A 15019-nucleotide genomic window follows, 5' to 3' on the forward strand; every position below is an offset into this window, starting at 1 on the left:
CCCATGATTCCCATTTTTTTCCTATGTAGTTTTCTCCTACCTTTTTTATAAAGATCTCAATTCCAGTTATTTTATAACTGTTAATATGTTCACTACTTCTAATATAGTTGGTTTAGATTTTGATTTCCATTTTCTAGTAATTGTTTTTTTCGCAATGACCATAATTAGACACAGCAAGACCTTACCATGTCTAGGCAATTCTGATTCTGTATCATAGCTCAGACAAATCATCTCCCATATCACACCAATCTGCCTACCCAGCATCTCTGATGGTGCATCCTGCAGGGAATCCTTAAAATCCACCAGCTTATATCACTCCCAGAAAATCTGTTCCCAGTTACCTTTTTCTGACCTCAGCATTTGCTGTCATCTTCTTCTTTTCATTCCTGAGGCACCTTAACGCACTGCTTTTTTTCTTTGGTTCTCAATTTTTGAGTGAGTTTGCCTGTCTTTGGCTGGCTATTGAGTTCTACTCTCACCATAGTGCTGAGACTACTATTAGAGTTATCGGTGATATATTAATGCTTACAGACCATTTATGTTACTCAATCTTTATCTACTGAAACTTTCAGCAAAATTTAATATTAATGATCACAACCTCTTGAATGAACATTTATGTTCCTACTGGGTATCTTCTGTATAATCCTTGATTGGTTCTCTGTGTACCTCTCCATTCATACTCATACTCATTGTTTTTGGACATTAATACTTCTGCCTCTTACCCTCTGTGTTGTGGAGTAACACAGGGCATAATCTTAGGCTTGCTTCTCTTCAGAGTATTTATGCTTATTTTGGGAGCTGTGACTAGGGGACAGAGCATAGCACATCACCATTATATAGATGACACACGGCTTTAATTCTTATTTCCATAGGAGAACATGACACATTTTTATACCCTTACTAATGACTTGGAAGCCATTTATCAATAGCTTACTCATAAACTGAAGCTCAATACCGCCAAAATGGAGGCTATGGCAGTTTGTCATTATGTTAACTTGAGAGATTGTTCTGCTGCCCCTCTTCTAAACCATACACTGTATCTTCTAAGTTGGCAATAATCCCGAGTTTGTCAGCAAACTGTCTAATATAGGAGTTAGTCTAGATAACTGTCTAATATTTAGGGACCAGATCTCAAATGCAGTAAAATCATCCTTTTTTCCACTTACAGAATATTTCCAGGATCAAGCATCTTATTTCCCAGACTGACCTTCTGATAGTAGTTAATGTTGTCACTTTTTGCCTTGATTATAGTAATGTCCTTTAATTAGGATGGTGTAACTCTGAAACAGACTTGTTTTCATCTTGTACAGAATTCCATGACAAGCAACAAGCAACCTTTTGAACATATAGACAAGTATGGCCTCCTCTGTGACACACAACACAGATTCCAAAATTTGCTTATTACCATGACTGCTGTATGTACTGCCACTAACACAATTTCAACAAGATTAATGACTCCAAACTAACTTAAGGATTATTCATTCTCTTAACAAAAGCATTTCAAACAGTAGATCATAGTCTACTCATACAAAAACTTTGAAAACTAAAGATTGGAACTCCTAACATAGCATCCCACAAAGGTCAGTATTAGGCCCCCTACTCCTCTCTCTCTCTTTTTTGCAAATGACTTGGTTCTCATAGTATCTAGCAGTGACCCTACCTCACTGTGAAATGAGCTCCAAAAGAACTTCCTTGTCCTAAGCATATGGGACAATGGCAGCAGACTGCTAATAAATGCTTCTAAATGTAACCTGATGATCTTTGGTCCCTTCAAACACTTCCATGAACCCCCCTCTACTAATTACAGATTACCAACATAACACCTTTCCCATAGCCTCAGAACTAAGATACCTGAACCTAACCCTTAATCCATCTCTCACTTTTATGAAATATGATACAGTTCTTAACAAAACTCTATTACAGTTAAAACTTGGTTACAAAATCTCACACTTGCTTTCACTCTCCAACTAAGAAGCTCTAGCCAGAAACATCTTAAATCCCAGTTTAAGTTTAATACTTTTCAATATTAAACCTATCCTCTAGCACTAATATGCACAAGTTACAGACTGTTGTCAACAAAATCATTAGATTTGTCACACTAGCAGACAACTGGACATATCACTGCCAGTTGCTTGTTTCAGGCAACTTTACTTCTCACCATGCAGTTGTATAAAATCCTTAAACTTAGATGACATCCACCTCTTAAAGCTAAGTTTCTCATTAAGCAATACAACTAAACTGTTCAGGGATTAAATTTTAGAAGGTTCACCTTCCTTGAAAATAAAGGGGATAAAGGGCAACAAACCTATGGTAGGATTTATAAGCTTTTGTTGAAACAAGGGAAGAGGGAAGAAGTGGATAAATTGTATAAAAGTTGGGAAGACAATTGAAATGTGAATTTATTTATAGATGATTGGAAGCACAGTGTTAAACTATATAGTAAGTAAAGCATCTTGCCAAGAGTTTGGGATCACTGCATGTGATGGATACAGAAGTTATTCAAAGTACCTGCCTATTTATGTGAGGGATGGCACATTGGGGAAGGGAAGTGATGGAGATGTAAAGAGATCAATGCAGGTCATACTCATATGTTTTGGAATTGTGGCAATATTAAGCCTTATTGGAAGATACTATTCACAAATGGGAAACTATTTTTTGGAAAAATAGCTCCTAGGATTTGGGAAGACCTTGGCTGGTCAGCCTCTGAAGAGCTAATAGTATGTTTCCTAGGAGGTTCAATTAAGAGCCATTTGTTGAAGGCATAGAAGGGAAATATGTTGTGGAGGAAGGAGGATATAGAGGAGAACAAAGTTTCGATCTTTAACAGGATTATGTGTGTGCAGGCAAGAGAGTAGGGAAAGGAAACTTCTGATTTGTAAAGAAAGGAACAAAATAAGACGACATTATCAATTAGAGAGTGGCTTTACTAGGGACATTGTGGGTGGCAATTTATTTTTAATGCTTTAAAGGTAATGGAAAATATATATGGCCATTGTATTTCTTTGAATGTCTGTGACTTGTTTGAAATGATATAGGAAATGATAAAATGATAGTTTTCGACATGTTGGATATGGATGAATTTGGTAACTTATTTGTATTGTGTTTAAATTTTTTTCAAAAATAATAAAATAAAAAGCACAGAAAAAATGTAACTATCCATACAGAGATTATTCAGATGATGCATTAACCCTCTTTAGGCTTAATTTCAAAACCACAGTATTCAAAAAGTCCTTCTGAAAGCTAGTCCAGCAGATTGGAACAACTTCCTATTAAATATTAGATTTCAAGAAAGTATCAATCAATTTAAACAAGCTCTAAATCAAAACCTCTTAAAATAATCCATTTGGGCTTGATTTTAAGACAATGGCAGCAACCCAACAGTATATGCTTATTTAATGTTTTATCTCCACAGTGTTCTACTTAACTGTGCTGACTGAATACTAAATGCAATCATGTTCTAGTAACTCATTTGAAAGTTGTTAGACTTTGCCTGTATTTTATAACTTCTCCCTGACTTGTGCTTTGCAATTATGCAATGTTTTACTCAATACAAAATTGTTTACTTGATACACACTGAGTAATGTACAATGAAATGATTATATTGCACCTTAAAGTTACTGTATTATTTTTATCTGTTTCTTAACTGTCAGCCAATTGACCCAGGTCACGGCTGAAAAGGATCTGTCAACCAACCATCTTGCCTGCTTAACAAAGCTCATAAATAAATAACAAATAAAGGCTACTTATTGGTACTTATCATTGCCAACATATTGCCCTATTCTATGCAGCGGCCACTGGCTTCTTTTCCATTTACATGTCCATTTTAAAATCCTAGAGTCATTTTGGGCTTGCATGACTTGGGATCTTCTTACTGGAAGGGGCATGTTTTGCTGTATTGCCCACCTTGTGTTTTTTACTAAGCTTCCCAGGGACTGTTGCTGGTTTCAGAGATGTGGCTGAAACCTTTGAATTTCATTTTATTTTTCTTATCAGGCTCCAAACCTGTGGAACTTACTTACTAACTGACTTTGGGACTATTGCATTCCGGCCTGCTTGAAAAAGTCATTAAAGACCTACCTCTGTGAACTATCATTTGTGAATGGGACTCAAACTTTGCTAAGCTATACTACCTGTGCTCATATAGAACCTTTGTGTTGCTTCATTTGTTGAGTTCTTTCAAATTTTTTTACTACCCTTTTTTCATCTTTCCTGGCAGATACATTGGTGACTTCTGTTTTAACTCCCATGTGTTTTATAACACTTTTAATCCTTATTGATAGTTATTTCTTGCCTTTTTGGGTTTAATATCGTTAAATTCATACTCTGTGCTTTTTTAAAAAGCACATCAATATAGTTTGCAATTGACATTGAAGGTGCAAGTGGAATATTGCAGAAGTTTTCAGAGTGTTTTTTTCCTTTTACATGTCACTAAAAACAAAATACTGAATATATGTTTAAATATACATACCTTTCTAAAAGTGGTAAAATTCAAAGCAAAAACAAACAGAGAAGTTCAAGAATCATTATAAACCTATAAAAAAAAACATTCTGTTTTATCCATTGTTTATTTATTGCAAGGGCACCAAGTTCTACTGGCACTAGAATTATTTATGTTACTGAACCAAAGAGACATAAGGCATGTGAATTTGTTGAGCTGCATGATTCATTAACATGATAAAGAATTGTTCATAGTATAAGAAGTGTTCAAAAAACATTCAGATTATTCACAGTAACATAAATGATTGGAACAAAAGCTTTACATGTATATAGATCATGTGAAATTACAAGTGCACAATAACAGAGAAGAATTAACCACAGAAATGATTTGCATGACATAAAATATAAGGAAACTAAAATGATAAAAATGAGAAATTAAGTCAGAATGCATTGTAACAATGATTGTGAGGAGAAAGAGAAGCACAGGTTGCACTAGAAGTAGTGCACAGCTGAAGTCTAAGCTTTGTGTACTTAATGTGGTTGTATGTATAAGAGGAAGAAATGCTCAGCATGTATCCAATTTTGTAGAAGCTATGGTAGAAATAATCATTTTTTAAAATGTGTAAATGAAAGAATATGGTATTCACCTGTATTTTCATATTGTTGAACAGGAATATTAAAGTGAGCCATCTGTACTTCCAAAGTGAAGTGTGAAGTCTGAAAATACATTAGAAAAATGTAGACAAAATAATTGATAAACAGCATCTAGAAATTAAACGCAGAATATGATTGAAATTAATCAGACGTGTAGAATATGATTTTGACCAGACTACATAGAACCCTTCTCAGTAGCATAACTCATGCTGCTCGGAAATGCCAAGTTGTGCTGCTGAGCAGTAATTTGATTCATCGCCGTACATGTGCTACATGGCACTAAGTTATATTAAGATCTAATTGCTATGACTAAGCTTCCTGGTGAACCAACAGTGGATGGGTGCCATACCAACTGGTACTACCATGTAGTCCATGTATGCACGCACACATACACACACACACACACACACACACACACACACACACACACACACACACACACACACACACACATACATAGACCCTCACAGACAGACCGACATATTACAGAAAAACTTAACCGAACAGCTATCTGAACAGAAGATGCTACATAGAACAGAACTGCTGTGGTCTGTGCAGCTCAGATCTACTCAGTTTTTACTGCTTTGACAGATTAATTGTGAAGAAAGTGTGTATATGGCTAGTAATTTGTAAACATGTTATATGAAAACTGAGATTTTGAAAAAAAAAATAAAGCCAGGCAAAGAAAGTTTTAAAATGAATGCATTCAATTTGCCACTGTGAAGGTAGATTCCTTAGAATTGCATTTAGTTTTTCATTAGCTTTAGAAGAATTTCACAGGTAAAAGAAGGTTTGGAAGGTGTTGTAAGCATAATTGATCAATTAGGGTAGGGTCAGAAACAAGGAATACATGATAAGAGACTAATAAAGCTACTAGGTAGATTAAGGAAATATTAATTCAGTGTACAAATAAGTTAATTAGCAGAAAATGTAAAATAAGGTAACAAGTCTGAAGTATTATAACATCAGTGGTAATGAACCATGAAACAAAAAAGTCAGAAAAATTTGTGCAAAACGTGTGTTTAGCAAAGTGTGTATAAGGATGTTAGGAAAGAAAAACTAAGATAACAATAAACAACCCCAATGGTTGCCTTAATGATTGCCTGTCCCACATGTCCCCTGCCCTGGTGATGGGGAAAGAATAGAGTTATTGGTTGGGAGGGGCTGATAAGGGTTGGACAGTGGTGGCAAAGTGAGACAAAAAAAAGCCAAGCAAACATTCTGGATGCTTCTAGGAAAGATACAGTATCTTTTAATGTTTGCATCCAGTATGTCTGTGGCAACTAAGCCCTTAAGAAGCAACTTAGAGCCAAGACATAGCATAGGAATGGAATCTAGCTGCCTGTGGTAGGGCATTTTCTAAAATATCTCCATCTACCTGGAACAACATACCTAAAAACATTAGGAATACTAAACAAGTGCACTTGTTCAAAAAGTCTTAAGAGTCTCTCCTTATTAAGTGCTTTATAGACATAGGTTAATAGCAGCAAACCATGATACATCCAGATATCCTTCTTCATTAACTGAATACATTGTCTAATCATTTGTCTACCTGAACAGAAGGGTTTCTGGGAAAGCAAGATAGGCATGAATCACTCTGACAAATATTTTTCCTCTACAGCTATATATATTACCTCTGAAAATATAAGTTAGTCATCTAGCAGATCCACACATTATGTTTTTTATCCATTTCCTTACAGTGTTGTTTTTGAATAATTTTATAGCTGTTTTTGTGTGTGATTATATTTTGGGGATATTTGTTGATAATGATTTTGTAGTAAGCCTTGTTGTAATGATCTTGCCTATATGGCCCAGGTCATTATTAAAATGGTCAGGTATTCATTCATTTACCTAGTTAGTAGATGTTAAGTAAACTAGAATAAGTACTATATATTGGTGTATGAAATATTTAAGAAACTAATTCAAGAAGCACCGACCTTAAAATATTAATTATTGCACAAATAGAAGCCATTCAGAATTGCTTAGTAGATTCAGCTCTACAAACGTAGTCACCAGTGGACAAAGGGCATTATAGCTGCACAAAAGAAATGTGGATATAAGAAATGCAATATGTTTTTGCCAGGCAAAAATGTTTGGGTTGAAACAGACCATAAACCCTTGTAAAGTACAGACAGAAAGGCTTTGAACAGGTCACCTTCAGGATTGTAGTGGATGTTGCTTAATATATAGAAGTGTGATCTGAAAGTGAAACAGAGATAAAAAAAGGAACTGCACTTAGCAAATGTGGTGAGTAAGCATGTTTACCAGAAAATAGTGTTTGGTTAATATTTAATATTCAGAGATCAGAATGACGCTTTCTTTAGCTTTGTCAATTAACATCTCACAAATAAACTAAAATCTCTTGGGTGTGTGGGTGGGCATGAGCAGAGTCACGACCCTTCTAATAAGCTCTTCAACGGATCCTTAACAATTTTTGGACAGAGTCGTAATGTGAATGAAAGATTTTTTTTTATTAAGCTACCCTTGGAAGTTAGGCACACCGGTGCAAAAAAAGATGGTGGTAACTTTCCTATAACCAGTAGCTAAAAAATGCTATCAGATGAATGTAGAAAATGAGGGAATCACCAGTAGAACAGAATGCAATACAAATACTGGAAGACCCAGCAGAACAAGAAAGAAGATTAGTAAAAGGGATGTTTAGGTTTAAATATAATAGCAAAATGATATCTTGGCTACAATATATAGAGTTTCTGAGGGATGAGAACAGCTAAAGGTGAACTGAACATGTATTTTTATATAACTGAAAATATACTGTCTGCATTTTTTGGAATGGGGTTATGAAAAGTATGTTGGAAATAGCAAAAATGGAACAAATATCTTTTAAATGATTGTACACGGTAATTAGAACTGGATTTTCCTACTGGCAATAAGAAATGCTGTTATTATATAGAATCATTTTGATTTAAAAATTTAATTGTATTGCTGGTAGAGAATAACTGTTATTTTGTTAATAAGATAAACATGAACAGATATTTGTCCCTTCATAATGCTAATTATGACTAATTTCTGAACAAGATAAAAACAAATCCAGACAACTGTATTTAGTCTTTTAATAAGGTCATCAGTAATAAAAATGAGTATTTGTACTAATACTTTTTTTTACTTTTATAATAACTAAATGTTTGTTATATTTCAAGAATTTCTCAAGTTGGATAACAATTTAGTTGTAAATTTCTTATCGCAAAGCAATAATCCAAGTATAAAACTATAAAACCTTTAAGGTTCCAAAAAATATGTGCTGGCTTAAACTTCTAAACCTTGAATTATTTTATTCTTAAAATGGTCATATTATTCATTGTAGTTAATAACTTTAGGTTTTCTTTTGATAGTATCTTTGCCTAGTTCATAATCACAAGATCAGTAATTCATAGATTAAGGATTGCATATCAATTGTTGCATTTTATAGATACTCTTGAGCAGCTTTAGTTAATTTGGGCATTTCTGAAATACCTGATCTTAGACATGGAGAGTATTGTTAAAAACTGGTCTTGATTAATTAATTCTTGTTAATACAAACACTAGCAAATAATCTCTGTATGTTGATAAATAATGTAGTTTTATTCTGAATCACGCTGTCTGTAATCATGGACCTCTGCCTATTGGACCTCTGCCTATACCACCTGCTAAATAATGTTTTTTTTTTATTTTTGAATCTACTCTGATGGAAGATTGGAATGTTAATAAGTATTCATCATTACATTTTAAACTGAATAGAAATATAGTGTACATGAGCACAAGTCTGTTTCATTATGGTGTTGGGAAGGAACTCATCTTCTCCTGGTTCAGTTATCTTAAAAAGAAGTATCTTTATCCCTTATGCAATTCGGCTTTAAATGCATTTTGTTGTTCGGAATTACATCTCTAAATATTGATCTTCCCATATATAAAGGTTCATTCTGACAGGACGCTGATCTGAATTAATGCACATAAATGTTTACCACTATCCAAGTTCACTCATCAACAAATTGTGTTATTGCATAATGCCTACCTGACTTGTCACAAATTTTCAGCAATGCAAAAGTTAACTTCACCTGATTGTGCGATATATGGTGAAAATTTCAGTTACAGCTTTAATGCACACGTTCTGACTTTGTAGCTCTATTTAGCAAATTTCAAATTCTCTACAATAATTTACTAAACTCTTCATTCATTAACAACAAAAAACATTGTAAATGTTTAACCATCTATTGTATTTGCTTATACAGTACTATGCAATAAAAAAATCATTATCTACTTGCTTTAATGACAGGTTGGGTCTTTTTGTCATTATTAAGCATGGTTAAAACAGAAGAAATATCTATAAAGCTTTGGTGTTATTTTATCTTCATGTAGATATTCCAAAAAATGTTTAAGAGATTCAGCAAGATTTTCCATTGCAAGTAGACTTTTTAATGTAGCAAGTTATAAGTGACTATCCAAAGTGAGTGTTTGGTTTAGCTAACAGAGTTATAAACAATATTTTGTGGTATGTGACATCATCAGTGGTTTTTCTGTGCACCTCATAGTCTCATCTTGTTGTGGTCTGTTGTGACTTGAACCTGTATGCTATTTCTCTGCTGCACATTATCCAGAGAAATATATATTTTAATATTTCCTTATATAATTATAATGATAGTGACTAGTTTTCATGTTATTAGCCAATAGCTGTGTGTTGTACTGTTAATATTAGAACAGTGTTTGCTTTATAATACACCTTTGTAAAATACTTATGATAACCAAATTGTGTCATGTTATAAAAGTATAAAATTATGATTATTAAAGAAACAAAGAAATTATTTGGTTAATGTCCTACTAAAGACAGAATTAAAACAAAACATCAAGAGATGCTCTGACAATGAAATGCAATTACCAAATGAGGTTTCATTGAGGAGTTGACGTGAACAAAAATCATTGATAATGACAGACATTTGGTGTTACTGTTATTTCACAGGGGAAATACGTTGAGTCCAAAGCATGATGTTCACAGCTGACAGCACCATATCTCTGTGATAAATGAGAAGACAAGATGTTGAAAAAACACAGGAATCACTCCTGTGAAAAAAGTACACAGATAAAGCAATAAAATAATGTAGTGTTCTGGAAAGTTGACATAAATAGATAAAGTGGCATACAATTGCACTATAGGCTATTCTTAACGATATTCCAAAGGAAGAAGTTGTAACATATCTTCTCTGAAGACATCCCTACAATACAGTGGGCACAGACTTGTTTCATGTTAATGAACTGTGTATCTTTTATGTGGAGATTACTATTATGTATCTTGTATGTTTAAATTATTATGTGTCTTGCATGTGCAGATGATTATTATCATGTATCTTGTATGTACAGATTATTATGTATCTTGTATGTGTAGATTATTATTAAGCATCTTGCATGTGCAGATGATTATTATGTATCTTGTATGTGCAGATTATTATTATGTATCTTGTATGTGTAGATTATTATTATGTATCTTGTATGCATAGATTATTATTATGTATCTTGTATGTGCAGATTATGTATCTTGTATGTGCATATGGTTATTATTATGTATCTTGTATGTGCAGATTATTATTCCATGTTACCTGAAGTGATCGAACTGGCAGGTGCATGTGTAAGTGTAATTAGTGTCTAAATGTCTGCATTCTCAAAAAAGGAGGTGCCTGATGTCATCCTAAACTAACGGTTCACAGTTCAAAATTCAGGAATACAGAAAATCTATGCCTTAGTGGGAATTCAAATGTGCAACAAAATTATATATTTTATACAACCCACAATCAAATGGACAAGTGGATAGAGCTATTCAAACAGTGAATGGTATGGTGGTAAAACGTACTACTATCTATGAGGTTGTTACCGCAATAGTTTGTAACATGGAGATTATCCATTGTAGGGACTCAGTCTTTCACTACTGAAGTATTAATATGTATAAGACCAAAGGCAAGTTACCTGCTTTAATTGCATTGCTGGTAATGTAATCGATAAACAATACAAAGCAAAGGAGAATGCTCAAAAAAAGTCAAATTAAACTAAATTCTCTGAAGTTATGTTCAGAAAACTAAAAAAGGAGACTAATTCAAAAGCCATAAGAGAGTTTACAGCATGAAGTTATAGCAATTGGTCAATCAGCTGAAACAAACTCTTTTATTAATTCTGGAGAAAAAGGAACTGTTCACCTTTGTGCAAGACTTGTACATTGAACAACAGTGAAGAAGACCTATCATGATTGTCACAACATTACCACGAAAAGAAACTAGTAACTGTGAGGGTAGTGATAGCCAAAAGCTACAGAGCGAGAGCGAGAGAGAGACTCCTATAATTATATGTCTGCAAGTAAATTGTAGTGCATCAGAAACTGTCATAAAAGGAAGGTCAGACATGCAGAGTGAACTGTCCTACCAAATATAGCTGTAGAGAAGACCTTTGAAGAAAGCAGACAACTATATGGATGGTTTGCAAGCTGAACATGATACCATATATGGAAAAGTTGCATTTGTTTATAGAAATCAAAATTGAATTTTCAAGCAAATAATCCATAACATGCTTAGGATAAACTTAAGAATAGTTTAAACTGATCAGTATTATTTTATATGTGCTACTCTATAGAAAGTATATGAAAAAGACATATTTTATAACTTGAATAAAGGGGGTGTACCATATGGGGGAACATATCATTAAATTTGTTAATGTCTGGGTGCAGGAAGTCCATATTATTTAGTACAGTTCTTTTAGATATCATTTGAGTAAAGGGCCCATAAAGGCTAATAATGCATCCATAGTATCAGTATTGTTTACTGAACATCTTGGCAAACATTCAAATGCTGCATGCAGTGAATGAGATTTCTGCAGCATAAGGTAAACACTTGGAATTAGCACTGACATTGCACAGTTAGAAATGCTTGCAGGTTCTACACAAGGATGAGTTAATTAGCGTGATCCTTCCGGCCAATGTAAATACATCTCTTTTTTCTTGTTTATGTGAAGAGGCATACACAATGATGTGTACATCTCTTCACCCCTCCTCCCCACCAAACATCCACCAGAATGTATATCTACTTTCTTATATTCAAACACAAGTCGGCTGTTGTACCTTAGGCACATTCTGGATGTTGATGGTAGATCAACCTTATATGGAACTAGCTTCTGTGGCAAATGACCACATCCCATATCTCTTGAGTACATGACTTGATATTCAGCCATATTGGCCATCCCTCTTGTAATGCACATCCCTTCTCAAACTCCATTTCTCAGCACTGTGGATGGGAATTCAACCTTTACTGTATTGGACACCAGCCTATTTTATTTACATATTTAATTACCTTTTTTACATTTCAGCTTGCAGTGTTTCCTTCCCTATGTAATCATATAGTTTCCTTTTTCAGGTGTGTCTTGCAATCTTCTTTTCACTATTTCTTTTAACTGTATTTTGATAAATCAGGTATTTTCTTACTTTCTGCTTTTGCCCTAATGTAATAAATATTACAATGCCTTTGAAGTTTGTTACAATACTTCCTGTTTCCTTGTGTGCTGTTATGACTTCAACAGTTTGCACATGCACATACAGTACTCCTTTGTGAATTTCTTGTGGATCTTTTAAATCATATACATTTTATGTCTTTGAATATATTATGTAAGCAGATATCTTGTTTGTGCTTTTTGTTATACATTGTAAGCTGACTTTGAGTTGTAATCTTGAGTCATCATAGAAATAAAACGCTTATTTGATCAAGTGCAGTTAGTTTTAAAGTTTGCAAACATTAAATAATTAAATATTTCATTATCTTCTCAGTTTATAGCTTTAAATGCTGATTTTATTAACATTTCTTTTTTTTTTTTGTTACATTTCAGATTCCTTTGGTTACAGTTCGGGTAAGTATCAAGATAGGCAAAACTTTTAAACATCTATTTTCTTTCTGTAAACAAAAATAAAGATTAATGCTGTTCTTTCTCCTTGTTCTCACTGACAGAAGCAGTACCATTTCTACATGTTTGTACATCTGTTTGATTGCTTGTTTATGTGGTTTTGTGATAATCAATCAGGCCCATAGGGGCCTCAATGTCCTCTTTTTCTTTCTGGTGGCTTAAGATAGCTGCTTGTCAGTTACTATACTCTTAATGTGTGTTTATAAAAGCCTAATGTGAAACGTTTTGGAGTGACCATGTAACCTGGCACATTTATCAGATGATATGGAAAGCTTCCACTGTTAAATGATCCTTCTGTTGTGAAATAGACCAGAGAAATGCAATTAACTAGTCAGAATGTGACTACAAATCTTCTGGACTGTGACTGCAAGTGTTCTGGAATGTGACTGCAGATGTTCTTTGTTGTTCTTCATTGAAGGGCAGTGCCTACTGCACCTATCACTAAGGACTCCCTTCTCATCTTTCTCCAAATATGTTAATTCTGAGGTAGTATCAAGAGAAAATGTAATACATTTATTACTCTGCCAATTCACAATTAATCCAATGTGGGTTAAACTATGATGAGAGTAGCTGTATGTGGAAAGGTCTAAAAAAACGTGAACATGTAGTTAATTTTTGTAAACAAAACTTTTACACATCATAGCACTTAGGCAACATATCCCTCTAGTCACACACTGTTATAAAAGATAAAAATATCTCTGTACTGTTGTTAATAACTCCTTATCTTTTAACCATCAAGTGTCTGTAGTATTTTGAAAATTCTTCTGTCTGGTTCAACTAATTTTCCAAGCTATCGTCTCTAGATAAAAAAAGTTGTAATTCTCTTTCACTCATCTCTTATCAGAATGCATAATTGAACATAATGACCTTGTTGCCATGTACTTATCAAAATATATGATTCAGCTTGAGAGACCTCAGAGATTCTTAGCTAAAAAAGATCAGTGGCCTGAAGACCTGCAGTTATATGGACAGACTGGCAGATTTCTTCCTGTACCTAATCTCTTATAGTCTCCACCAGGGTGACCTGTGTTTAGTCCTTTTTGCCATGAAAACCTAACTTCCTACTCCTTTGAAAAACAAATGATTACCTCAAATACCCAGATGAAGGACATTAACCTTTAACAACAGATAAAAGAAGCACTGGGACTTTCAGGATGCCAAACATTCAGCAACAGCATAATTTCAGATCTCCCAGTGGGAAAGCTGAAACTGACATATAACAGCCAGGGAAATTGTCATTTTGGGTAAAATTCAGTTACTGGCTAGTATGTATACTCTCTATATGCTAACAAAGAATAAATTAGACAACTGGAAAAAAAAAAAAAAAAGACAACCAGAAAAGATGGAAAGATAACACTTGCTGGGAAGAATGTGCAGATGTTCCGAAAAAGCAGTTCAAGCTTCAGCTTTGGTAAAAGAGAAGGCTTTCAGTAGTTTAGAGGAAAAAATAAGCTCATTAAACTTAGAGGTGATTAAAGTAAGTAAAACACTGAATGAATATATCAACTCAAATAAAAAAAAAAATAGATGGAAAAGAATGGAAGCCGTTTAACTAACTATTCAGATGAATTGATAATGCTGCAAAAGGCTGAAGTGAAGAAAAGGCTGGCTAAATATGAGGCTTCTCAAGAAGACCTGTTTCAAAAAATGGTAGCATTAGAAGACAGAGTTCATGCAAAAATCCTGAAAATTTTCTTCTCTACCAGATAAACTGGAAGAAAATGATTATATTAATTTTATGGAAGCACACATATGCAACTGGACCAATAATCCAGGGCAGGATTTGATAATTGAAAGGGCAGATCAAATACTTGCTCCAAATCTTGCGAAGAGAAAGCAGACAAGACCTATGCTAGTAAAGATGCAATCAGTCCAACCATCCACAAACCCTTTTCCCATTTTCCACATGGAGTTGGGTGTCACTTCAGAAGTGACAGTCACCTAGAGCCAAGAATTATACCATACCAACATAAAGAGTTGATCCTGACAATATTTTAACAGAAGG

The 15019-nt window shown here is 34.0% G+C and overlaps 1 protein-coding gene across 1 annotated transcript in view; it reads left to right on the forward strand.

The window, feature by feature from the left end:
* Nucleotides 1-15019, forward strand: part of LOC122808158 (pregnancy zone protein-like) — a 246115-nt gene that overhangs the window by 194877 nt on the left and 36219 nt on the right. The window contains exon 5 of the mRNA XM_044079131.1: nt 12940-12960. Within this exon, the coding sequence (XP_043935066.1) occupies nt 12940-12960 (21 nt within the window). The remainder of the gene's footprint in view (nt 1-12939; nt 12961-15019) is intronic.

Source organism: Protopterus annectens, chromosome 8.part0 (genome assembly GCF_019279795.1).
Source record: "Protopterus annectens isolate FY-2018-M chromosome 8.part0, PAN1.0, whole genome shotgun sequence".
Classification (NCBI taxonomy): domain Eukaryota; kingdom Metazoa; phylum Chordata; order Ceratodontiformes; family Protopteridae; genus Protopterus; species Protopterus annectens.